Raw genomic sequence first — 26,265 nt, forward strand, 5'->3', positions numbered from 1 at the left:
TCTTTACGCACTGATTTCTCCAGCTTTCTGACGCAGCTTTTGTTTGGTTTATGTCTGCGGATCAAATAGCAGACACGCAATTTATTTTGACATGTTTTAAAAATTGTGAACAGATGGTTATCTTATTAAATTCAATGCTTTTGTGTTGTTTTTTGTCGCATACTGGCCAGTCCGGATCGTTTGAGTCGGCTTGGGGGCGTACCCGTGACGCACGGAAGCCGACGCCTCAGACTTGGATAAATACCGAACCGTCAGTCCGTTAGAGACACATCCTCCCAGATCTAGCTCTTGAACGCTTCTGTGGTTCAAAGACGACACTGAGAAATGTCTCCAAACACGATCTATGACGCTCTCCAGTCATTTTCTCCAAGGCTGACTGTGGCCAAAAGGAAAGAGGCTCTGGAGTTGAGAAAGGTAAGCTAAATGACTGGATTTTCTTGGATCAGCTCAAAATTTTAGCCCATATGAATGTAAACTCAAACTCTTTGCGTTCTCTTCAGACTATGAAACCACTAATGGAAAAACGAAGGCGCGCCCGCATCAACGACAGCCTGAACCACTTGAAGAATCTCATTCTTCCCCTCACAGGCAGAGACGTAAGCCTCTCCATTCTACTGTTATCATACGTGAAGTTAAAATGTGGCTCCAAAAACTCAAGATAAGTTTGAGCTCTGCGTGTTTAACATCCTCTTTTGTGTTTTTCTTAACAGAAAACCCGCTACTCCAAGCTGGAGAAAGCCGACATCCTGGAAATGACCGTGAAGTTCCTTAGTGACATTCCCGCTGTTAACGTCAAAAGTGAGTAAGAATTATGCGCCTTTAAATCTTTTTAATCAGTACTTAAGCCCTGGGCTCCATTTGTGAACACCGAAACTCACGTTTATTTGTCTTTTCAGGCCCAGCAGACAGCTACAGGGAAGGTTTCAAAGCCTGCCTCCAGCGCGTCCCCGCTCTACTCCCCAAAACCAACCTGGACGAAGAGGCGCGCCAGCGAGTCGAGGACTTCGTCCAGAAGTCTATGTCTGCGAACAGCGCGCCGACCTGCCTGAAATGCTGCGCCCATAACGCCAGGGCTTTCCCTCTGCTCCATCAAAAACTCCTGACTCTGAAAACGTGCGTCAGCGCCAGTCTGGAGAGTCAGCCAGCGTCAGCAGCCGGCCGAGCGCAGTCAGGCCCGCAGCCTGTCCGCGTTGCTGTGTGGAGACCGTGGTAGAGCTCCGCAGTTAAAGATCCCTCATCTTTAAAGACGAGGAGTCTTTAATCCTGCTATTATGATGTGTTACCGTTAAGTTGAATTACTTGTAAATACGTATTGTTCCTTAGAACTTATTGTTGAAGTGGTTTGATTAAGTATTATATACTTGAGTTTTGCGCGCAGGTCCGTTGTCTTGTGTAAGTTGACAATGTTAGACAGTCGTATTCTTCTTAAATCCGCATGTATGTATAAGCTCAATATTTAGTCCTCCCGCTGGACTGAATGATGAAGGGCTATTGAAACAGCCCTGTAAGACCCAAGGGGTCATTATGTGTACGGATTTGCACGAAAGACTTCAGAGTTCTGAGTCCAGTGCAAATGAACTTTGTAGACATTAAATGTCTCTGTAAGAGTATCTTTTTTTGGGGACGTGCTGTACTTGTGCTGTTTGCAGCACCTATTGTGTATATGATGTAAATAAATAAAACTACGATGTCGTGGTTACGTCTTGAGTTGTTTTTCTCTCTCTCTTTGTGCACACTTAGTGGAGATTCGCTTGCTGCATTAAAAACAATGAATGAAGGAAAAAATAAAATCAATATAAAGTATATATTTTAAAAAAAATTAAAGCTAAAATTAAAGGGAAACTGGATTTGAGAGCTAAGAAAAATAAATAAATAAATAAAAAGACACCATAAAAAGGATTTAAAAAATCCTATGTTCTGGTTTGTAAGCAGGTGTAATTTTAATATATTGTGCTTTTCACCACCCTTTCCTTATTTTTAAAGCTTATTTAAACAGTTTTTATAATTTGGAGTTCGCTTTCATTTTTCTAACTACTGCATATGTTATTGAGGGAAATGTATTTCATCTGTTGAATTTTAGTTGTGTAAAGCGCACCGACTGATTTCTTTGCCTGTTAAAAAGAGACTCTATAAATAAAGATTGATTAATGTAACATTAAATATTGGTGCCAATATAGCATAGAATGTGAATCAACATGGGCATTTTATTGAATAAATAAATAATTAATCACACTGTGTTATGAACACGTCTGCTGTGGGACCAATGTTTAGTCCAAACGCGCCACCTATAGACATAATAAAATGTAACACTGGTGAGGGCGATGTTTGAGCGGTCTCTGCTGCCCCCCTCTGGTGAGTCAAAGTACTGACATAGTTTCAGTTTCTACTGCACAGCGACATCTTATTTCACCGGCATATAAACGCCATTCAAGTTCCCTTTACTGTATAAAGTGTAAACCAAGCATATGGACTTTGTTAAAAATATTTGAATAATCTGGTCAATATTTTTGGCGGTTTCCGTTACTTTCCCCTTCGAAACGGTCCTGAAAGAGACACGGTGACCACAGCAGCCCTGGAACGCCGCCGTGGGAGGGGAGGAGAGTCTGCCTGATTTCTCTCCGTATCACGCAGGAACACGACAGCCGGCAGTCCAGGGGAGACTAAACCATGTCGTCGCCGGGGATGGACGAAGCATCCTCCCTCCAGTTATGCAGGTACGACGTCCATGGTTCATTTCCTAATGCGGGATTGAAGGTAAGGCTAGCTTGGTAATGTTGAGCACAGCCCTTTTTTTTTTTTTTTTTTTTTTTTTCTGCTCGCGCCGCCGTGTGACCGTTTGTTCACCCGGATGATAACCCGGATAATCCGCCGCTTGGGTCTCATCCTAACACAAGGTGTCCACTTCGTCCATGAAAACGCTGCCTTTTTTTTGTTTGTTTGTTTTTTAAAGTCAGCGCTCCACAATATGTATTCCGCTTTGGTTTATTATAACCCTGCGACTGGTGTCTTAAGGATCTTAGCTGTGTGATGGCCGTTGCTCGGCCGTTAACGCGCTTCCTCCTGGGCAGGAAGCGCTTTAACGGCCAGAGACAGCTCGCTGTAGCCTAACAGCAGAAATAAAGGTGCGTTTTTAAGAACAAGAGATCGATATCTCCTCTCCCGTGGTTCCTGCAAAATCTTTGGACTTATGTTTTTAAAGATATTGTCCAGATGATAGAAAGAAACAGTTATTCAGCAGACTGCACTGTAATTGAATGCTAATCTAATAGCCGGTGTATTAAAAAAAAAAAAAATCCTTCTATGAATAAACTCACCATGTAGCTATTCTCTTTCGCCTGCAGAGGGCGCTACACAACTAAAATATTGTGTCTCATATCTGAGGTCGTCGCATCCCAGTCTAGCATCAAGCTAACCAATAGCATACAGTTTCATTGTTTAACCTACTAATGCCATTGGGTTTTTACATTGTGACGGTAGATTGAATCTTCGTTATTACGGCAATTGAATCAAAATAAGTATTTCAACATGTTTGTCAGGTAAAAACACAAATGTCAATGTATTCTACTGGGATTTTAAGAGAGAAATTAAGACTAAGATTTATGGTGTATAAAGGCTTTTCCTTAGCAGGGATTTGGAAACTGGTTGGAGTTGATGAGGGGATGGATCAATCGAAACAATCCTGTATGAAAACCTTTTTGAGAGCAGCAAAACAATTGGCACAGAGACAGAGGTATGCAAATTCAAGTGTAAGAGTGGCTCTGTCAAAGTTCAGAGTTCTGTCTAGTTTAGAATTTGTGGCAAGTTGTGCTTGGGCTGTTTTACAAAGAAGAATGTGCAAAGATTGGAGAGTTAACCCAGCATGCTAGAGGTGCAAAGCTGATTGGAAGATTATGCCACACATAATCTTACTAATCCCTATGCAATACGTTGTATTGGTCTATGACATAAACTGTAAAAGAGGTATGAATATTTTTGCAAGGCACTGTATACTGGCCGTTTTATGAAACACCTTTCTCAGAAAATAAACTTAAGAGTACTGATTAGGATACATGATTGCATCCAGTTTAACAAGTTTAAAGCAGTCAGAACTTGAAACATTTCAGCTTTTAAGCCTGCAAAAGCTTTGAAATGATTCATGTACCGAACATTTAGACGATCAAAGAATCAGTGAAGTCACATGTGTATAGAATGGCCAAAGCTGATCTTTTGCGCTTCTTTGAATCTTTCTTTCTACCATGCTGCACAACGTCGTAGAGCACTGCATGCGTGCTTATTTTAGAAAGCAAGAACATTTCACATGCGGGTGTGGATGCAAATAAGCAAAAGTAGTTGGCTTGTTTGGTTACAGGGAAAAGGAGAATAGCCTAAAAGGAAATGCTTTGTTGTCAAAATACTAGAGACATTTATGGGTTGTTTTTTTCCTCCTGATACTGATGATAACTCTGCCTTCTTCACTCAATAACTGCATTGTTTTTTTTTTAAATAATCCAGTAATGAAGCAGCTAATTTGTTTGTAAAATCAAAAGTTTCATTCTAAGAAAGGCAAAAGACAAATTGCTTCAACCTTATTTCAGTGCTCTAGTTTCAAATCTAAATGAAAAAAGCTTTTCATATGAGAGTAGAATGACTGCTACAACATAGTAAAAGGCGTAAAAACAAACAAAAATACCCAAAGCATTACTCTAAGAGATAAGGTTTTGTTTTTGCCGTGAATTTTATTAACCACATTTCAACAGGAAATTACAAAAATAATCGTAAGGCAGATCTCCAAGAACTATAGGCCTAACAATTCATAAAAACCACTAAGAAGTGGGTAAATGTAGTAAAAAACTACAGTGTGCTGAGTTACACAAGCATTAGCTTGAGGGTGTTTTTTTGTTTTAAAACAAAATCTTCAAAAACCAAAGACATTTTAATCTAGATTTACAAAAGAAAAATAAATCAAAATTTTTTTCTTAATGCCATTTGAAAATCTAGGCTCCTTTTTACTATTTACTATCAGCTACTGTAATTACAAAACAAATTGTGACCAACGTTGCGTAATTTTTTTCATGTCACTGTGTGATGTCATCGTTTGACACATTTCCTGTTCTTCCTGTCCTGACGACGTCAGATTTTATTTGTCTGTTTACCCTGCATGACATCAGTTGTAAGAACGTTGTCAAAACCTGAGAACTCAGTAGCAGGGAGGCTTCCAGAGAGAACAGAGTCAAACAAGGTGTGAAGATGGATTGTACAGGGGCAGCAGATGAAGTGGACAAAACAGTAGCAGCGATGGAAAAACGGAAGCCTAGTCAAAGTCAACCAGGCTGCATGGACGACTGTAAAGATGTGGGAGCTGGATGTGAGCTGGTAAAGAAATTCCAACTCAGCAGGTACTTTATTGCACTGAGAAATACAGTATAAACTTTTTTTTTTGTTGTATTCATTTTTTTTTTTTAAAACTCGCTTAGCCTATTCATAAAAAGAACAATTTAAAACATTAACTATTCACTGATCTTAAGTTTCAAACTAGTTTTTACTTCATATCTAAACCTGTTACAGCATCCACACCACCACTGATACCACATACTACTACTGTTAAAAGTTAATCAGACTCATCAGGTTTCACAACACTAGATTTTATTGCCATTTTATTATCTCATACTTATAGTGTGCATAGCTGTGAAAGTCACTTGGCTTCGTTCTGAATCATCCATTTCCAGTGCTGAAAACTAGTTTTCCCCGCCCAACTGAAAAATGTTTTACAGGTAGTCTTCTGCACTCATATGAGAAGCTGAGTGAACGGAGTGTTTTATGGGAACTAAACCACATCACAATAAAAGATTAAGAATGGTGTTATGGGGTGGATTTCCTTTCATTATGAATTGCTTTCTTCTGCCGTTGAGCATTACTTACTGTCTGATTCACAGGATTAGTCGGGCTTGTTAGACCCGTTCTTTAACTTTGACAAATGTAAAAGAGAGAACAGGTTTTCATAGAACTGCAGGGGATACTTTCCCCATCTTTATTGTTTTCTAGCAATGAAACCCACCAAGGATCCAACAATCTGTTGCAGTAACCTTTATCAGTCTCAGTTGTGACTAATCACTTACGGCCTGGCACAGTGCCAGTCTCACAAAGAGAAACTGGCACTGTGCCTTTTGACTTGATCCATGCTAATTAAATAGAATCAAGAATTAGAATTATCACTGTATGATAACTTGAGAGTAACATATCACAACTTAATGACAAGGAATTTGGACTAAAATGTAATACAGCAGTGTATAGCATGCCATAATTGGATGCTTTTTTTTTAAAGGAGAAAAAAATAAATATTTAATGTTGAAAAAACAACACTAAATATCAGCTGTTAAAGAAGGTTGCAATCTTATTATCTAATACTTGAGCAAAAAACACACAAAAAAACACGACAACAAAACCCCAAAACAGATGGTTATTAAATGTAGTCATAGTTTGTGAATGCTTATTGCAAAAATCAAAAATGCTTGCCTTGTTCTTTGTAGAGTAACACTGTCATAACAAAGTGATTGCTAACTTCTTAATCAAGCTGTCCACTGAAGGTCACTCTGAGGTTGACTTTTTAACAGACTTTAAAGCGTGTGCCCCTTTACTTTCCATAACAACACTGTTTGTGTTTTTCACCATGAAACAGCCAAATGTGCCTTTGGCACTGTATTAAATGAGGGAAAACTGTATTAATTTTCTTTCAGCCAGTTGACCGGAAGTGTGCAGAAACAAGTAGGGGAGGGGGCATGATGTATTCCTCTGTGCTCCATAAAACTGGAAACAAATGGGGTCATTCTGGCCCTTTTTACGGCACCTCATTAAAAATACCCATTACCAGCATGACGGAGGTTTTTTTGCATTTCTGAAACCATAATTGAATAAAAGTTTGGTATACCTTGAAACTGGTAACTGATGTCTCAAGACAGCATCATAACAGTGTGACTGACTTTATTAAATAAAGACAGCATTGTCCATCAAAATGGACAGGCCACATTAACAAAACAGAAAACTGCGTTTGTATAACCTTTAGCTATTTAGATTTTATGTGTTGCGTGGATGCGTGTTGATTTTGAGTCTTTCTGCTTTTTTTTTTTTTACCTACCTTTAACTATAATGCCAACAATTGTAGTGGGGTTCTTTATCTTACCCCAGAATTATTTATTAATGCAGACATATTACCACCAGATTCAGACACTTAGTCTGTTGCTTTGCTGCAGGGTTATGCTGCCAGATGACGCCAATATTATGGGTAACGTTCACGGCGGCATCATCCTCAAGATGATCGAAGAAGCTGGAAGCATCGTCGGCACGAGACACTGCAACACACAGAATGGAGTAAGTACTGACCATATTTAGTCCTCATTATTTTTATTCCAGTAGTACAGTATTAAATCCAGATCTGGAATAAGTTCCTGCTTCCATATAATTGATAGAAAACAAAAAAATTAGGAAGTCCTCTCAGCCCTGAATCCCCATAGTGCGTCACGCCAAGTTCAAGCATGAGATTATTAGCAGCATGACGCTGCATTCTGTTGCACAGACTGTGAATACCTTTATCATTTGTTCCGATCTCCCATTTTGACGGTACATTGAACACAACATCTCATTTCCTGTCTGCTACAAAATGTTAAAACAAAACATTTTTTAAAATTTATTTGAGATATCCGCTTTATTTCAGATTGCATTAAGTGATCCATATTGTGGAATTTCACTGTCATGGTTGTACTTTTCACCTGGCAAACTTTAGCCCATGTTTGCTCTAATTATCATCTCATCTTCAGTGATGTTCATATTAGATTTTGATGACTAAGTTCATGTTTAAATGTTTCAAAGATTAACAGTGACACAAATACATTTTCAAAAAATCTCTGTACACAGCTTTAATCTTTGATCAGAGAGAACAAAATTAGCTGAACGTCAAATGTTAAAGGCTATGTTTATATGAGCATAGGTAGCTGATTAAACTAAAAAAAAGAGCAAAATTAGAAATGCATGAAACTCTACTTAATTTGACAAAGTTTTCAATTGTTTTCTGAGCCAATGAAGGTAAAACAGCTGGTGAATCACCATAGCTGCAGACTGAAACTGGAATTCCAAAGTTTTTATGTTAATGTTATGCAAGCTCATTTACAACTAGACATTTATTCTGTTTTGAACAGAAGGTGAGTTGGTGGTCATTTATGTTGAATTTTGGATGATAAAGCCCTCTGACTGCCAAGACAATCTTGGGACATAGAAATCATTATTATTAGTTGGACATGGTGCTTTGCTAAAGCATACTGGGATGATACAAGATGCCTTCCAGCGTTATTACTGTAAGTTGATTATTGTTTAACTGCAACATGAGGAAAAATGACTTGTCTTTTATTCTTCTGTCTGCAATTATGCTAACCTTTCATTTCCTTTTCTGTAGGACCGATGTTTAGCAGCTCTGGTTCGGGTGGAGAAGACGGAGTTTCTGTCGCCCGTGTTCATCGGCGAGGTGGTCCACGTTTCCGCCGAGATCACTTACACATCCAAGCACTCGCTGGAGGTTCAGGTCAAAGTCATCGCTGAAAACATCTTGACAGGTGACTCGACTTAACACCGACATTCAGTAAAAAGGACATGACCATGCATGCCATCAAGTAAAGGTCAGAGACACCTAATGCAAACCGCCCCATAAATCCCATGCTGCTGTACACTTTAACAGAAATGATTGATTTTACGTTCACTGACGCTTCATATCTTTGTGGTACTATAACGGTCTTGCAGGGGATAAAAACAACATGAAACTGTCAAGCACTAAAGGATTTAAAAACAGAAATACAGCATGCTCACACAAAGGCCCTCCGTCTGAAGTGAGATACAGATCAGGATAAAAGCGGTGAACAATGGCAGTTTGAGCCTTTCACAGCTCAGGAGGACCTGTATTTTATTTGATCAGCATTGTAAAACTTTTTGACCGTGAATTTCATTCTAGGAGAGATGGGAGGATAGATGAACTTTTCATGATAAAAACCTATTATTAAATTTTCTATAGCTGCTCTGCTTTTCATGGTTTTGTAGGTTGGAGTTTATCTCTGCAAGACAGGAAGCAGGGGGACAGATTGAACCAGATTGTTAGCCAGAAATGTGAAAACGTGCACTCCCTGAAAAACGCGTTAAAAAAATGTAGTTAAACGGCACCGTTGGTGGCAATTTTGGGTGAACTAACCTGAGATTTATTGACAAAATCTTTAGACTTCATTTCTTTCCCTGCAAACATGCACAGCATCTTGGAAGACCAGTAAAGGCATAATCCTGTACGGACCAAACAGAGTTGCACACAGTGAGCCAGAGTTACTCAATAGTGTTTGGGCAGTGCATGAAAATGTTCCTTTTTCTTTCTGAATAGTTTGTTTGTCAATGTTCAGAATTTTTAGCAATGAAATAATGTGGACGGTACAGAGCCCCTAAGGGACACTGAAGAAAAAAAAAAATAAACAAACGTTCTGGTGTGCATCAGATAATATCTCATGTGCACCAGAAAGTTTATTTTTTTATTTTTTCCTTCAATGTCCCATTAGGGGCTCTGTAAGTGCATACAGCACAGTTTTACCAATGTTTGATCAATAATACCCATTGAAAAGAAAGAAAAAAATAAGCAAATAGAGAAAAAAAACTCTGTTGCACTTCTACCCTAAACCCACATGAGTTTTATAAATGGCCTCAGGGCTCTGTACAACATGTTCAGCCTTACGGTTTTAAACGTTCATAAATATTTTGTAGAATTTGGATCTCATTTTCATCTGAGCAATGTTTATATTTACCTTAATTACGCTTCGCACAATATCATATCCTCGTTATTTTGATTTATCCCTTGTGTTTCTACTGAGAAGGTTGAGAGTCTCGCAGTTTAAGAAATTCAAATAGTATATTTTCTTAAATGTTTTTTTTTTTTTTTTTACATAGCATTGTTGAGATCCTTAATGTGGGGGATTTTATTTGTCATCTATTCATTCACCATCAGTAGTTAAAAAATACCATGTTTGTTCAGTAGAGGGCAGCAAATCATACTTATTGTGTTAGTAACGTTTCTAGATATGTAAAAATTGCCTTAAAATAACTTGAACTGTTTTAACAAGATGCTGCATTCTTTGCACTACAGATTATTATTATAGGCTACATAAAACAAAATTTGCTTCTGCAAGCAGGCTTGTATGAAGCTGCAGGAAAATTAATATTGACCTGCGTTTTATATATGAATCTTTAAATACCATCTGCACAAAAAAAATGCAGGCTGAGCAGCAACAGCCTGTATTTATATAAAGGTATGTTTTTTCTGCATTTACGCATGAGACAAATGTTTATTATTCAGCTAATTAAGGCAGTTTTTGAACACATGGTTGAACTTTGACGAAAAAGTTGCAAATACTGCTGATTTTGCAGATTAGTTTCAAATTATATGTAGTGCTTAAAGGGGGTAAGAAAAAGATGCAGAGCGCAAAAGATAGAGAGATCTTTTTCATGCGGGTTAAAAATCTCAAAGAAATATTTAACCCGCAACTTTAAACGGCCCCTTTGTGCGCGAACATTTTTCTGTTTAATTTCGAGAGGGAGAATGAAAAAAAGCAAACAGAGGGAAGCAGAAAGGCAGATGGATGTAGGAAACTGGCAGAGGGAATTTGAGCAGAAGAAGAAATACTTTGTAAGTAGGGAATTATGGTATGATAGATGAGAAAAAAGGACTTGAGAGAAACAAAAGAAGTATCCCCTAGACGGCAGTTGCCGTAGCAACTGGCTCATAGTGGTTGGTTGGCTCGTTGCTGGGCCGAGCGCTCATTGATGGAGGTGGAGGCAGAGATATGAGGTGACAGGTGGAGAGTGGTGGGCATACAGGCAGGCATCTGCAGGGGCAGTCCACTGTGGCCTTGACAGAAAGGACCCCTGAATGGCAAAAAAAAGAGCTCATGGAGTAAATTCATTCAAGACATGCACTGAGGTTCAGAACACATTCAGTCATAAAATATTGAGAACATTTAATGTCAGAGAAAGTACCCTAAAAATACCAGGATGTCCTGTTGCATCTGGTGCTCATTTTTTCCTGTTCTCACCCACAATCGTCTGCAGAGTCTTGGATTTATCAAAGTGCCTCTCGCACTGTTGTCAATAATTATGAATAATTTTGAACGGCTAAGAGAACAAATCGATAAGCATAAGATTCAAATGGATATTCTAGCTCAACATCCATCTTCATGACATGGTCTGTATTTCATAAACTTATTGCCTGAGAGTTTGCAGACCATCTGCAATCACTTCAGTGTCATTATGACTCACTTCTATCTTGCTGCATCAATCTAGTAACCCCCTGTTGCATTTTATGAATTTATAATATAAAATAAGTATTAAAAAATCAAGTAAGCCCAAATGCTCCTCTAATATTGTTGTTTTTTTTTTTTTTATCTCTGAGTGTTTGTGTGCATGTCTAAAATCTTTTGAGTTTTGAGAAAATTTTGAAGTAAACTTTGTGAACATCAAATGCTGTAATCTGGTTTTGAATGTGAGATGTTTTATGTGCTGCTGTCTTTTTGCATTATGTGTGGGTATTAGGATGAAGAGTGTAAATTTCACTATTCTACTGCATTTCTTTTACCATGATGTTAACATCTAGTTATATGTTTTTCTGTGCATTGAGAATCAGCTGACCACCCAGGAGATCAGACAAGTAGTAAAATAATTAGCTAAATGAATCATAAAGCAGGTCAGGCTGCTGTCAGTTAGAGCCACTCCAAGTTTTCAGCATGCGAAGGTGAACCTCAATAAGTGTAGCATAAGATTAATGCTGTTATTAGACTGCTGACTTTTGTTTGAAGTCTGAAATGAGACAGGTATCTTATAAAATATATTATAATAATGTAAAATAATTATTAATAATATTAATGTATTTTCTTTTCCCAGCCAATTTAAAAATGGAATATTGAAAAAAATGTATACAGAATCCTTCTCAATAATCAGCATAAAAGCCTTTATTGGCTTTACAGCAATCAAACCCTTATAACTGCTCACTAGCTTTCTGCATGCTTTCACAGTATCTTTAAAGATTCATCCTTCACAATGTGCTTTGAGGTTGGAAGGTCCTATATACACCCCTATTTTGTTTAGGATGTGTAAATTGGAATAACACATGAAATCCACAGTCTCTCACTGCATCATGACAATGTTAATTCATTTTTCTACTTATGTCACCATCTAATTTTTTCATACTTAATGATCACTTAAGCATCTTTGGCTTAAAGTGAATTTATCTATACCCCTAACTCATCAAATATTTATTAGTTGAATTAAACAGAAAATTGGTTGTGCCTTGGCATGTTCTCCAAGCATTTGGCATGCTGAGGCAAGCAAATCATTGTTAATGCAGATAGAGCATCTGCATAATGTAGGATCATTTGTGTAATGTAATGAATGAATGCTATGAATGAGTTTCTGCTGGCTATTTGTTTTGCATTACACACTACGCACAGTGTCTGAGGTGTCTCAGGGCTTGAGCTGCTGAATTTCTCACAAAACAAATGCATAGCAAGCAAACTGCGTACGCTATAGTATCAAATGTATTATAAGAACATGTGGGAGCGCTTTATAATTAAACTTGCATATGCTTTTATGTCATTGAAGAACAAGGCAGACATGCAATGGACCTTACCAAGCTCCGCCCACAACCGACCCACGTGACCGCAAGTCTCACAAGCAAAGCCTCGCAGCAACTCGATTAGTGCATCATTTCTACTGGATTTTCACAATATATCAGCTACTACAATGGACAGAGGAACTAACAAGTTCATGTCATCATTTGGGCGGAGGTTACTGGTTTCTCAGTCACAAGCTGGTTGCAAACCTGAGGCCAGCAGGTGTCAGTCAGTTATGGTAGATCTGAAATTTGGTTTGATGACCTCAATATGAGAAGCTACAGACTGATACACTGCCTGGCCAAAAAACAAGTCGCCACCAAAAAATGGTCACACTCTCTAATATTTTGTTGGACTGCCTTTAGCTTTGATTACAGCCCGCATTCGCTGTGGCGTTGTTTCAATAAGCTTCTGCAGTATCACAAGATTTATTTCCATCCAGTGTTGCATTAATCTTTCACCAAGATCTTGTATTGATGATGGGAGAGTCTGACCACTGCGCAAAGCCTTCTCCAGCACATCCCAAAGATTCTCAATGGGGTTAAGGTCTGGACTCTGTGGTGGCCAATCCATGTGTGAAAAAGATGTCTCATGCTCCCTGAACCACTCTTTCACAATGTGAGCCCCATGAATCCTGGCATTGTCATCTTGGAATATGCCCGTTCCATTTGGGAAGACAAAATCCATTGATGGAATAACCTGGTCATTCAGTATATTCAGGTAGTCAGCTGACCTCATTCTTTGGGCACACAATGTTGCTGAACCTAGACCTGACCAACTGCAGCAACCCCAGATCATAGCACTGCCCCCACAGGCTTGTACAGTAGGCACTAGGCATGATGGGTGCATCACTTCACCTGCCTCTCTTCTTACCCTGATGCGCCCATCACTCTGGAACAGGGTAAATCTGGACTCATCAGACCACATGACCCTCTTCCATTCCTCCAGAGTCCAATCTTTATGCTCCCTAGCAAACTGAAGCCTGTTTTTCTGGTTAGCCTTACTGATTAGAGGTTTTCTTACGGCTACACAGCTGTTCAATCCCAACCCCTTGAGTTCCCTTCGCATTGTGCGTGTGGAAATGCTTTTGCGTTCACAATTAAACATACTCCTGAGTTCTGCTGTTGTTTTTCTTTGATTTGATTTGACCAAACGTTTAAGTAATCGCCGATCACGATCATTCAGGATCTTTTTCCGACCACATTTCTTCCTGGAAGACGATGGTTCCCCACCATCCTTCCAGTTTTTAATGATGCGTTGGACAGTTCTTAACCCAATTCTAGTAGTTTCTGCAATCTCCTTAGATGTTTTCTCTGCTTCATGCATGCCAATGATTTGACCCTTCTTAAACAGACGAACGTCTTTTCCACGACCACAGGATGTGTCTTTTGCCATGGTTGTATGAGAAATGAGGAGTTACTCATTGCATCAGCTGGGGTTAAATAACTTGTTGCCAGCTGAAAGATAATCGCCTATGCAGTACTTATCCAATAGGAGGCTTGTACCTATTTGCTTAGTTAAATCCAGGTGGCGACTTTTATTTTGGCCAGGCAGTGTAGGAGGAACCAAAGAGCTCTGTAAAGGTAAAGGCAAATCTTCTGAAGTTGGGATATAATTAATTTAATTTCACATAATTACCACGGTAGAAGCCATTTGTTTGTTAAAATTGTATGAAATATATTTGTTCTATTTGATGTTTGTTGTGAATGACGTAAACTCACAAACGAACGAGGTAATTAGTCCAACATTTAGAAACTACAGCGACTGTAATGTGCCACAGCAAAGGTAAAATAACCCGAACAGGTGATCAACTCAAAACTACTCCTACCTTTTTACTCTCTCTTTGTAGTTTAAGCACACCTGTTACCGTGGCAACCGCCTGCGCCCAGCAAGACGAGCAACGATTACGTTAAAAACATAACATTCAGTCCGTTACGATATCAAGTTTCCAGGCTTGATATTTATGTCTCGATTATTAATCAGCGCTTCCCTGAACACAGCGATGGTTGATTGACTAGCTGTACTTGGTGCTAACGTGGCTAACACGAGTAACAGTTTAGTCCAAAGCCTTTTCTGCTAAAATAAAATCTTTAGTGTATGTCAGATACAGACACATTGCATATTGATCTGTTTAGCTAACGTAAGACTGTGTAGCAGGCAGGCTTCAAGGTGTAGAAGTTGTATCAGTTCTGCCTTTATGCTTTACTTAGCTAACGGGAAGCTAAGTGTGTTTGTGAGACGGCCACTCACGTGACCACGTAGAATGGGCATCAGCCAATGAAAAGCGGCCCCTCTGGTAAGGTCCATTGGAGATTAAATGTGGAAACAACATTAATGTTTATTCAACATTTCATGCAAAGAATATAGAAATGACAAAGTGAGGAGTTTGAGCAAAATTGCTACTGCAGTTGATAAACCCGGTAACTTTTCAACTGTTCTTCGTTAACTTGACATAAATAGGTTATAACGATTTTCAATCAGTCAGGACTTTACGCTGACACTAGCCACATGCATTGCAGGTAGATTGTAGTAAAGCATTGATTAATGCCTGGTTTTAAAATTAGTTAACTGAACTTGTAGCCATTATTTTGTGCCCATTGTTGGACATCACACGGCACGATTGAACCGATCGAACCGTTATACCTAGGATTTCTGTGGGCTAATGTGTGATCTCTCAGGTATTGAAAATGGGCCGACAATCGGCCGATAGCTCTAAGATCGTGCAAGATAAGATAGTGTGTGCTGGGCATTACACTAAGGAAATGAGGAAGGGGGTTCAATGGAGAGCACCGGAGCTGAGCCTTTTTTCGTTCAGTGTCATCAACAGAAAGAGAAAAAGATAGAAAGAGACGATAAAGCCGATAATTAAAATAAGGTTGATAGTTTTAATTTATCATCCGATTAATTGATTTATCGTTTATCGCGACAGGCCTATTAGGTCATTTAGTTTTACCAGTGTCCCTCCAAATTAGTTCCTTCATTTGTACCAAGTTTCTTAATTTGTTCTTGTGTGCATTTGGATAGATTTCTCTTAGATCTGTTAGTCTTTTTCGCCCTTGGTTTATAGATCTTTTTGAGTTTTAGTTCAGCTCTCTTTATTCTCTCTCTGTTTCCCTACTTTCCTCCTGCTGCAGTTGTTTGGATTAACTTGTGTTAACACTTAGATTCTCGGTTTCCATTCAGTTTCTCTCTCCATATTCTGCCTTCTCCAAGCTCCCTGCTCTGATTCTCTCCCAGCTGTTCTGCATATATTGATTTTACTCACCTGGTTGTAATGCCACAATCACATATCTGCTGTTTTGGTAAATTGTAAAAATCCCAGTGGAAACATGCAAAAAGCTCCTCAGCACCTATTGGAAGGGTTTAATTTCTGTAAACCAAATATCTCATTATAATGAGATAGTATCTCAAAATAATGAGATACTATCTCATTAGTATCTCAGATACTATCTCATTATTTTGAGATTGATGCTTAAAATAATGAGATATCTCAAAATATCTCATTATTTTGAGATACCATCTCATTATAATGAGATTATTATTATTTTTCTTTTAACAGAGTGGCGGAAACGTATGGAAGCCCGTTTCCACCACTTTGTTAAAAAAAAGATAAATTATCTTATTATTTTGAGATTGACGCATAATAATGAGATATCTCATTATTTTGAGATGGTATCTCAAAATAAGATACGATTTTGTATGTTATACAAAATAGTATTATATAGTATTATATCTACAAAATAGTAAAATATCTTATATTTTGTATCTTATTATACATTCTTATTTAGTATCTCATTATTTTGAGATACTATCTCATTATAATGAGATTATTTATTTATTTTTTAACAGAGTGGCGGAAACGGGCTTCCATATTGTATTGACATTTTAATGCAATACAAAAAAGTTTTTAAAATAAAAAAAAAAAAGGGGGTGCAGACCCTGAATTCGGACACAGCTAATATCAGTGTGGTTGTTGGAGGACTGAGCTACTTCCTCATGGGGGCGTCATGTCAGTCCTGTGTGTTTCAGTTCAGTTAGAAAATAAAAAAAGTGACTTAAACAGCAACTCTGACAGATCATCAGTAGAACGGTAGCTAATCTACCACATTGATCACTTATTAATAATCTTAAATAAACATCAAGCAATAAAAACATAAAACTGTAATGGACTGCATATTCTGTTTTTTTGTGTGGCGATATTAATATTACTCTTATTATTATTAAAAAACATCCATTTATTATCTAGTGTGAACAAAATCTTTTTGTACTGTGGGAGGAAGCCGGAGCACCCGGAGAGAACCCATTAATCAATCAGTCAATCAATCAAATTTTAATTTCAATCAAAGTTTTTTGTCTTGGTTGGTCCATGTGTCCAACTGTAGGTTGCCCAAGTACAACGTTTCACATTTGAATTAAATTTTTACATTGAATATATTGGAACTCTTCCCAATATGGTTTTATTACTTGGCAGTCTCAAAAAACATGGAAGTGGTTGGCTCCTTTAGACTGGCAAAGTCTCCAGCAGGCGTCCCCGTTATTTTGATATCGTCTCTGAATGGGTATAACAAAAAATCATGCAATGTTTTTCCAACAAAACTCCCGCCATGTGTTTGATCCGGTCGAGACCAACTGCAGTTGACATATTTCTTCCCATCATCTTGTGAGATTATTACCTTAATTTCCTTTCCCCATTTCCTCTTTATGTATTCTGTATTCTCATGTTTAGATAGCTGTATGGCATTGTATAACTTAGAGATAATTCTGCTGTCTGATCTGGGTTTAATTAGTGTTAGAAATACCTCCATGAAACTGGAATCATTTTTTCTCAACACCTCTTTAAAATTTCTATTAAAATAATGTCTCACCTGCAGGTACCTAAAAAATCCTCTTTTTCCAGTCCATGATCCTTCTGTAAGGTTTCAAAACTCTGAAATATCCCTTTGTGGACAAATGAATAATAGGTAGTTAAGCCTTTTGAGATCCATAACTTGAATCTGTTATCATTTCTATTTGGTGTAAAATCCGAATCATAGGCTCACCTCCTCATAATTTTAGAATCGTCTCCTGTTCTGCAAATTTTAGCCAATTCCTGCCAGGACTTGAGAAAGCTATCTGTTATGGAGTCTTCTGGGATCTGCTGTTCTTCTTGTAACTTATAATCACTAAGTAGGGCTGTTATTGGGATTCCTTTTATCGTCATACCTTCTAGAGGCATTCAAACTGCGTTGCAACAAGGTTTATCTGTTTCACACCTGAGCAATCGTCTCCTCCTTTCTTCACGATATCTTCGTTCTTCTTCGGCGGGGTCGAAGTCGAATGAGATGAGTGAGATGGGTGGGAGGGGTTTTCGGATCCAGGGAGCTTTGGGAGGTGTGTCCCCTACGACAGGCTTCTTTTCCTGGGTCTCTTTGTTTGTCGCTGACAGATCTGACGTTTCTGAAGATCTTTTTTCTTGCCCGAAAGTATTGAACAGGTAGATGGTGTAATCCACGTTCTCGTCTTGAGAGCTGCTACTATCAACTGTGACACCAGGAAATAGTGTGGTCACTAGTTTTCTCACGCCAGTCGTTACTAAATACCCAGCACCAAAAGACACTGGAAAAAAGACGGCGGCTGTTAAAAGTTTCTCCATATTAAAATCCTAGTAAAAGAGAGCGAGGGGTTGAAATGCTATCTGTCGAAGTGCTGTTTGTAAAATACCTGATGTTTTGAGATGGATGCATTCATAACCTCAGATATTCTTTGATCTATGTCATAGATCTATGTCATAGATGTCGTCATAGCTACAATGAGCTCACTGTAGTTCTGGGGAAATGTCTTGCTTCTGAACGTTGCTATGGAAACGGTCAGATCAGTTCTGCATGACTCAAACTATTAACCCTTTGCAAGTGTATATTTCAGGAGGCTGGGGATTAAAACAGGGATTTTAATAGTTAAATATTAAGTTTAGTTTGACAATAGTATATTAAAACCAGTAATTTAAGTAGGTTTTTTTATCATTCTATCAGGTTTAAAATTTTGAATCATACTTGACTTAAAAATATCTTGAAAGTAAAATTAAATGTAACTTACAGACATTTGCTGCTGCTGCTGTTGTAAAATGTGACAAGAAATTTTGCCCGCTTGAAGAAGAGCTACAAAGAAATAATTTTGGTTTAATCATTTTACACGTTAGCATAAATATAGAATAAAGAATGATCCCAAAGAAATGATGCTGCCGCTCCATATTTGATGGGTTGTAAACAACCCACTCCAACACATTTGTTCTGTATGGTGCGGAAATGTCAGGATCTGTGTTTTCTGTGTTCATTTAGAGTTTTTTGTGTTCTTGAGTCTCTTCGTTGTCCTGTCCTCCCCTTGATTGTTCCCAGGTGTGTCTCGTTCTGTCATTACCCTCCCATTTATTTAACTCCACCTGTGTTCCTTGTTCCTCGTCGGGTCCTCGTCAATGTCTAGTCCGTTCGTTGTCAGTGTGTCCATGTGCCTGCTGCTCGTTGTTTGGACTGAGCTTTCATCATTAAATTCACCGTTTACCTTACCTGGGTCTGCTGCGTCTGCCTCACCATTCCCTACACCGCACCGTTCCATGACAGGAAATGTAAGTAATAGACAGAATGTATTGTCTTCCAGCTTTTTCTGTGTAATTGAGAGCTTGACACCAACAGCAGCCCACACTGCTGATAGCTGGGAAGGAGATGAATGAGTCCATTTCTATGCTCTCCTGTAAACTGGTTATGAGTCTGTTGGTTTTTTGTGTATTTTAACTATTAAAACTGGTAAACAAATGTTTATATCTGTTTTTAAAAGAATAGCAGCTTCTCTCTTATGTCTCCATCAGATGACCAGCATTAGCAGCTTTTGGTGACATTATTATTAATAATAATTAGATTGTTTTTGAATACGATGCAGGATTTAAAATGAACTGATGAAGATGGTCTATGTGTCAAGTCTGGCCTGGGAGGGATGTCTGTGGTTACTTTCTGGACCTGTTACCCCTTCAACCCGATGTGATAGACTAGCTGTGCAAATGTCTTTCCATGCAATTCAGCTTGATTCTCATCTCCCTTCAGTACTCTGTCTGAGATTTCTCCCACTGACCTCGGTTTCTCCAGTAGGATTTCAACCAGGCCAATCGGCGAACAGAAGGAGAAGTTGTGAACGATGATATCGCTTTTCTGGTCTCCTTTAGTGTTATAATCTGCTTGTAGTTTTGTTCACTGACTCCGCAGTGAACAAAGTCTTTCAGTCTGTGTTCGCCACTTCTCCTAGCATTGAAAAATTAAAGTCGGACCAAGAAGAATGTTCAAGATATTTTATTCCTGGTAAAGATGCCATTTGGCTTGGCATTTCTATTTTGGATGGTTTGCATTTACCATTAAGCTTCATGATTCCTTCATGATTGAGCTGACACATTTTATACGTCACGGCCAAACGCTAGCAATTTGGTATTGTAATCTAATTCTTTGAAACTTGAAGTTCACACCTCTATTAGACAATCATTTCTCAGTAGCCCAGGGTCTATAGACCCGGTGTATGAAGCAAAGCGTAAATCAAGGAGCTGGGTTTTTCCAGGCTAGTGGGACACAACAGATAGAAATTGATCTTAAGTATGTGTGCATAGATGCGTCTTTGTCAGTGACCCTCGGGACAACCTGTGAACAACAAAAACATTCAGCAACCATGGTAACTGCGGCCGTCAGACAGTAGAAACCGATGCCAGAGAACGTTGGTGTGGTTTGTTTTGAGTTTTAGCTGAAATTGTGATTTGTGGAATTTCTAACCGTATCAGAAAAACATTTGTTCTGCTTCTGGTGTGATGTATAAAAGAAAAAAAGACAAGCAGCACAAAGCTTACTTCAAGATATTTATTGTTGTATCACTGTCATCACTGATTTACATAAAATGTAAATTAAGACAGAGATCATCTCAAAGCAGAAAGGGGAACAGTATACAACACATCAAACAGGTCCTGTGCAAAAACAAGGTAACAGAAGTTTTCCTGACTACATGACTGATAAAATGTAAATTTTTCTCACATATATATTTATGTTTATATATACTCATTTATTTGGTCTCATTAATCACAACTTCATGGAAAACACCAATTAAAACTTGAATCTTGTAGCCCAATATCAGTTTATGATGAAAAAACAGTCAATAAATGATCAGCGTTTTGGAGATTTGCAGTGTATTTAGGATTTAATTAGGAAGTTTACTTAGTTTAAAGAATCATCTTATGAATATAACATTTGTCCTCAGATGTAATAAGATGCACCAACAGATGCAAAAAAACCCCAGACAGTTTATGCAGGATCATTGGCTCAAAAGGCATCGTGTCACAGTGTGAATCTCTGTCCTCTAATCAAGCTCACTGTGTCCTGTCGGCTCTGGCTGAACGCAGAAGGAAGAGGAAACTGATATTTTCACAATATATCAGCTACTACAACGGACAGAGGAACTAACAAGTTCATGTCATCATATGGGAGGAGGTTACTGGTTTCTCAGTCACAAGCTGGTTGCAAACCTGAGGCCAGCAGGTGTCAGTCAGTTATGGTAGATCTGAAATTTGGTTTGATGACCTCAATATGAGAAGCTACAGACTGATAGGAGGAACCAAAGAGCTATGTAAAGGTAAAGGCAAATCTTCTGAAGCTGGGATATAATTTCACATAATTACCGCGGTAGAAGCCATTTGTTTGTTAAAACTGTATGAAATATATTTGTTCTATTTGATGTTTGTTGTGAATGACGTAAACTCACAAACGAACGAGGTAATTAGTCCAACATTTAGAAACTACAGCGACTGTAATGTGCCACAGCAAAGGTAAAATAACCCGAACAGGTGATCAACTCAAAACCACTCCTACCTTTTTACTCTCTCTTTGTAGTTTAAGCACACCTGTTACCGTGGCAACCGCCTGCGCCCAGCAAGACGAGCAACGATTACGTTAAAAACATAACATTCAGTCCGTTACGATATCAAGTTTCCAGGCTTGATATTTATTTCTCGATTATTAATCAGCGCTTCCCTGAACACAGCGATGGTTGATTGACTAGCTGTACTTGGTGCTAGCGTGGCTAACACGAGTAACAGTTTAGTCCAAAGCCTTTTCTGCTAAAATAAAATCTTTAGTGTATGTCAGATACAGACACATTGCATATTGATCTGTTTAGCTAACGTAAGACTGTGTAGCAGACAGGCTTCAAGGTGTAGAAGTTGTATCAGTTCTGCCTTTATGCTGTACTTAGCTAACGGGAAGCGTGTGTTTGTGAGACGGCCACTCACGTGACCACGTAGAATGGGCATCAGCCAATGAAAAGCGGCCCCTTTGGTAAGGTCAATAGGCTGATCTGTTTGGCCTACTAGAAGTGGAGCTGAATCTGGTGATACTTTCCAACATGACCTTTTAACCATAAACTGAGGAATTAGGGATTCAAAAATGGTTAGTCTATGACAAAGCCACTGACATAAATATTACAAATTGCTACTTTTAGAATATTGGAGGCCACCATTTTAATGTCTTTAATAGCAAAGATCATACTGCGCATATTATTAGGTTTTATGAAAACTGCAATGATTTCCAACCATTCCTATGCTCATTATAATGAGAAAAGTAAACAAAAATGCTTGTATAAACAAATAAAAAGTGTAAATCCTTTATCAGTATTATGTAGATAGATTAATACTGATTCAGCCACTGGGGTGACTTAATCTGTATTGACCAAAACACAGCATATGCAATCACAGTCATTCCTATAACAATAAAACAAGTTGTATACAGTTCTAATCATAGTAGTTTTAACACAAGGTAGTAAAACAAATATTCCAAAATATTTACAGAGTACAAGAGGATCCGCTGTAGCTTTGTGCAGAATTCGGTCATATGTACTGAATAGGAAGTGGGTCATGTCTGGGTGTATGTATGGACACACGCACGTGCTTGTGTGCATTCATTCAAGCTCAATGTTTGAATGCATCTTTTTGTGTTCAAGCCTTAGTGATATGTGCCTTGTTTTTGGTGGGTAGTCATGTCTCCCAAACATGTAATAGCTGGGTTTATTTAACGATCTTCACTTAGATTCATCATTTTGTGACATGTGCACTTTACATATGCAAGCGCGTGTTTTTCATCAGCGTTTGGCCCTTTAAAAGGTTCCTGCGGGGCCAAGGGAGAAGAAGAAGAAGATAACGGGAGCAGACATTATTTGCTTCTGTCATGTCGGCTTAGTGTCAGGCCTCACACACTGTGGCCCAGTCAGATTTGGATGCGCAAGTGGATGTACCTGCACACAGGGACGCACGCGCGCACGTTCTCCATCGCGTCGCTGATGCACGCCGACAAGTGGGGAGTGCTGGGAGGAACAGGGGGCACACGGGGAGCCTGAAATGCTGACACGTTTGACGCAGGGAGAAAAAAAAGTCGCACTTCCACGCATTCTCACACCCACACGGCTGCACTCTGAGCAGACATCGCCCTTCTTAGTAAATGAAGCAGGACTGGCACCATTTTACACATTCGGGGCCAGACTTGAATAAGTGTATTTTCATGCAGAAGTTTGTCATAACTGAGCATGCCTTTGTACAGCTGTGAGGGTTTTGTGGTTTAGTGGCTGATGAGTAAGACTTGTGTATATAGTGTTTTTTCGTAGATACAGCTTTGTGTTTATGCATTCATGTTTATTGTCTATGTGTGTATGCCTGCGTGCGTGTGTGTGTGAGGCGAAGCATCCAGGTTCCACAGTCAGTCAGGCAGCATCTCGTCAGGCGGGCCTCGGTCACAGACCCCCAGGGTAAGACTGCCTACTGTGGGCACGAGCCGTGATGATTGTCCCCGCTGGGGGATTGCACATGCGCACTGACACACGCATGTGCAGTCACAGTCATGCCACAGTGCTTAGAGATTTTCTTGTACCCACCCATGTACAAAATTGTCTCAGGACACACGGATACCTCAAGTGAAGTACTCACACCTTCTAAAGAACTTCATGCGCACACAGCACCCGCAGCCACCCAGATCTGCTTTGCACACATGAAAAACACAGGTTGTTTCTATGAATAGAGGCATTTGGGCTTTGTGTGTGCATGCACCTTTAAGTACAGGTTTACATAAACACATAATAACCAGATTATGCCCCCTCAGTACACACATAGCTGAGAGAAATGCATTGTGGGTTGAGGCTTAGTAAGTAGCCTGTCAGTGTGACAGCTCTTGGTCTTGTAACACAACTACAGCTAACCCGTACTGTTTGTTTCATGCTCACATGAGTTCATTTAATGTAAAATTGACATTAAGGTTTGAAAGACAAAGGACTTTGGTCAAAATGCTAGTAACAGTACACCATCAGACCTTTCAGATCCTTAAATCATCCTCTGAAAAAGATGAGGACACCTTTAGAAGCCTGGGTTTTTGTAATAGATTAGAGTGTATTTTCTGGTGAGGACTCAGTTATTCCACATTTATCTCAATGTAAAATGGCTAAAATAACACCCAGACGTATCACATCAGTAGCACATGGTTAGAACATCATTACTCAGTGATTTACCATAGGTATACCCTGTTCAAACCTCAGACATTTTGTTTGTTGTACTCCTGACTATTTGAAGTGAGAGTGAACACTGAGAAAGTGTTCAGTCTCCCTTGAACTAGATCAAAAGAGCTTTCTGAAGCCTTCAGAAAGAAGATTATATGCTATGGGATTTAAAGAGGTCTCAAAAGGATTTGAAATCATCCATTCAAGTCTGTGGAAAATAGTCTACAAGTGGAGGATATTCAGAACAACTTCCAACAAGCCCAGGTCTGGTTGTTCAGGCAAATTCACCCTGAAAGCATTCTGCAAGATGCTAAAAGAAGTCTCTAAAAACCCTAAATCTAGTCATATTTTGAAAAAGTAAACCCCTACTCTCTAAGAAATACATGAAGATTTTACTATAATTTCCTGGGACATTAACAAAGACCAGGATCTCTGGAATGACAGTCTTTGGATAAATTAGTCTAAATTTGAAGGATTTGGACACAGAACACAGAGTAAGTTTCAGGTTTGCAGGGGAAAAAAACTCATAAACTGTGAATAGTGGAGGTGAAAGGGTCATGGTTTGGGGATACTTTGCTACAGCAGGACATGACAAGCTCATCAACACAGAATGCACCATCAATTCTGCTGTACCAGAGGGTGTTTGTGTTCTGGAAAGTCAGGAGTCAAGTCAAAGTAAAAGTCTCGATACTGTGGGGCCACTTAAACAAGCTGTTCATGCGAGAATCTTTTCTAGATTCTCACAGGCGAAAGTCAGGAGTGGAGCAAACTTTCCTCAGACCAATGTCAGAGACTGGTAGAAAGCTACAAAAAAACATCTCACAGATTATTAGCTAAAGGGAGTCTGGGGTGTTGTGCATCTTCTATTAAAACATATTTTTTTTAATGAGTAAAACAACACACAATGTTTCACCCTCTGCCCCAGAGCTCTGAAAGATGGAGGAAATTTTTGGACAGCTTTGGTGCGGGAGTACACAGAATATGCTCGATTTAGATTGTGAAGCTAATATTTTCTTTATCTTACATTGATATCCGAAGAAAATTATGAGCAAGAAGTAAATGGGCAAATCCCTTGCACATAGAAAACAAATCTTAGGGCATATCCGAGATTTGCAACAGGAACTGCAGCAGAGCTAGTGTTAGGATGAACTGCTCTGGAGTTCATCAGCCGTAGAGCTGTTTTTGTCCCGCAGTCCATGTAAATTTAGTTCAAGACATTAAGTGCTGACAAAAGTATTCTTTTTCTTTCTTCTTTTAAACATCTAAAAGCACTCAGATAGCCTAAAGTATACTGTCATGTTTAAAATGAGCATTGGAAATTCACAAGAAAAGCACTGCCATTAAACTTTTCCTGCCCACATAATTAATCTCTTCCTATCAGGCTGTAACATCTCACAGGGAGAACATAGTAAACTTAAACGTAAAGTAGGAGCCTTGGCACAGTGCAATGGAAAAATCTGTGGGTTTGATCACCGGGACTGAGCACCAGGAATGATCCTCTCTGTGCTGTATCCAATCCTGGAACACATTGTCCAGGATGGAGGACGAAAATAATTTTTTTGTTATTCCATTGTGGAAGAACTAAGAGTAGGAGACAGGGGGGAGGGGGGCAAAATGGCAGTAAAAACCCTTTGAGGGGAAAGAAACAGAGGAGGGCAAGAGGAGCAAGACCAGAGATCAAAGACGTCCAGGTAGCAAGTCTGATCAAAGTGTTTGAGAAGAGAAACATCCTTTTAGGTATTTTTCAGGAAAAGTAGGATGCCATGATTGATGACTTAAACTTGGATTAAAGAGGATTGAATATGGGATAATCCATGCCGGAGGGAGTCTTCCTCCACATAAGCACCGGCCCTTTAAATAGCCTCTCTGTTTAGTCTTTGGTGTTTTGCCTTGTGTTTGGAATTTCTTCTGTGGGAGCTTGGATCTATCTGTCTTTTCATTCTTGTTCTTAGTTCTTCTCTGAGTTGCCTTTTTATATCGGCCATCTTTGAAATGGTCCTCATCTTAACTACTTGGTTCTCATTACTGTACACTGAAACAAGCAACTAAAGCAATTGTGATGGTGGTTAAAACATAT

General features: G+C 38.9%; 2 protein-coding genes across 6 annotated transcripts in view; both read left to right on the forward strand.

Annotated features, from left to right (window-relative positions):
* Positions 1-294: 294 nt before the first annotated feature.
* LOC102228967 (transcription factor HES-2-like) lies at positions 295-1,334 on the forward strand. The gene is made up of 4 exons (XM_005800144.2): positions 295-414; positions 501-596; positions 711-798; positions 897-1,334. Exons 1-4 carry the CDS (start codon positions 325-327, stop codon positions 1,211-1,213), a joined length of 591 nt encoding a protein of 196 aa, XP_005800201.1. The 5' UTR covers positions 295-324; the 3' UTR covers positions 1,214-1,334.
* Positions 1,335-2,390: 1,056 nt separating this feature from the next.
* Positions 2,391-26,265, forward strand: part of acot7 (acyl-CoA thioesterase 7) — a 61,322-nt gene continuing 37,447 nt past the window's right edge. For 2 of the 5 annotated variants that reach the window (XM_005800093.3, XM_023340087.1), the window contains exons 1-3: positions 2,391-2,714; positions 7,227-7,344; positions 8,423-8,579. In XM_005800093.3, the coding sequence (XP_005800150.1) occupies positions 2,668-2,714; positions 7,227-7,344; positions 8,423-8,579 (322 nt within the window). In that variant the 5' untranslated portion in view covers positions 2,391-2,667. Of the gene's footprint in view, positions 2,755-4,969; positions 5,376-7,226; positions 7,345-8,422; positions 8,580-26,265 lie in introns of those variants that run through there. The other 3 variants (XM_023340072.1, XM_023340078.1, XM_023340092.1) reach the window with 2 other exon arrangements.

This window comes from Xiphophorus maculatus, chromosome 1, assembly GCF_002775205.1.
Source record: "Xiphophorus maculatus strain JP 163 A chromosome 1, X_maculatus-5.0-male, whole genome shotgun sequence".
In the NCBI taxonomy this organism is placed as follows: domain Eukaryota; kingdom Metazoa; phylum Chordata; class Actinopteri; order Cyprinodontiformes; family Poeciliidae; genus Xiphophorus; species Xiphophorus maculatus.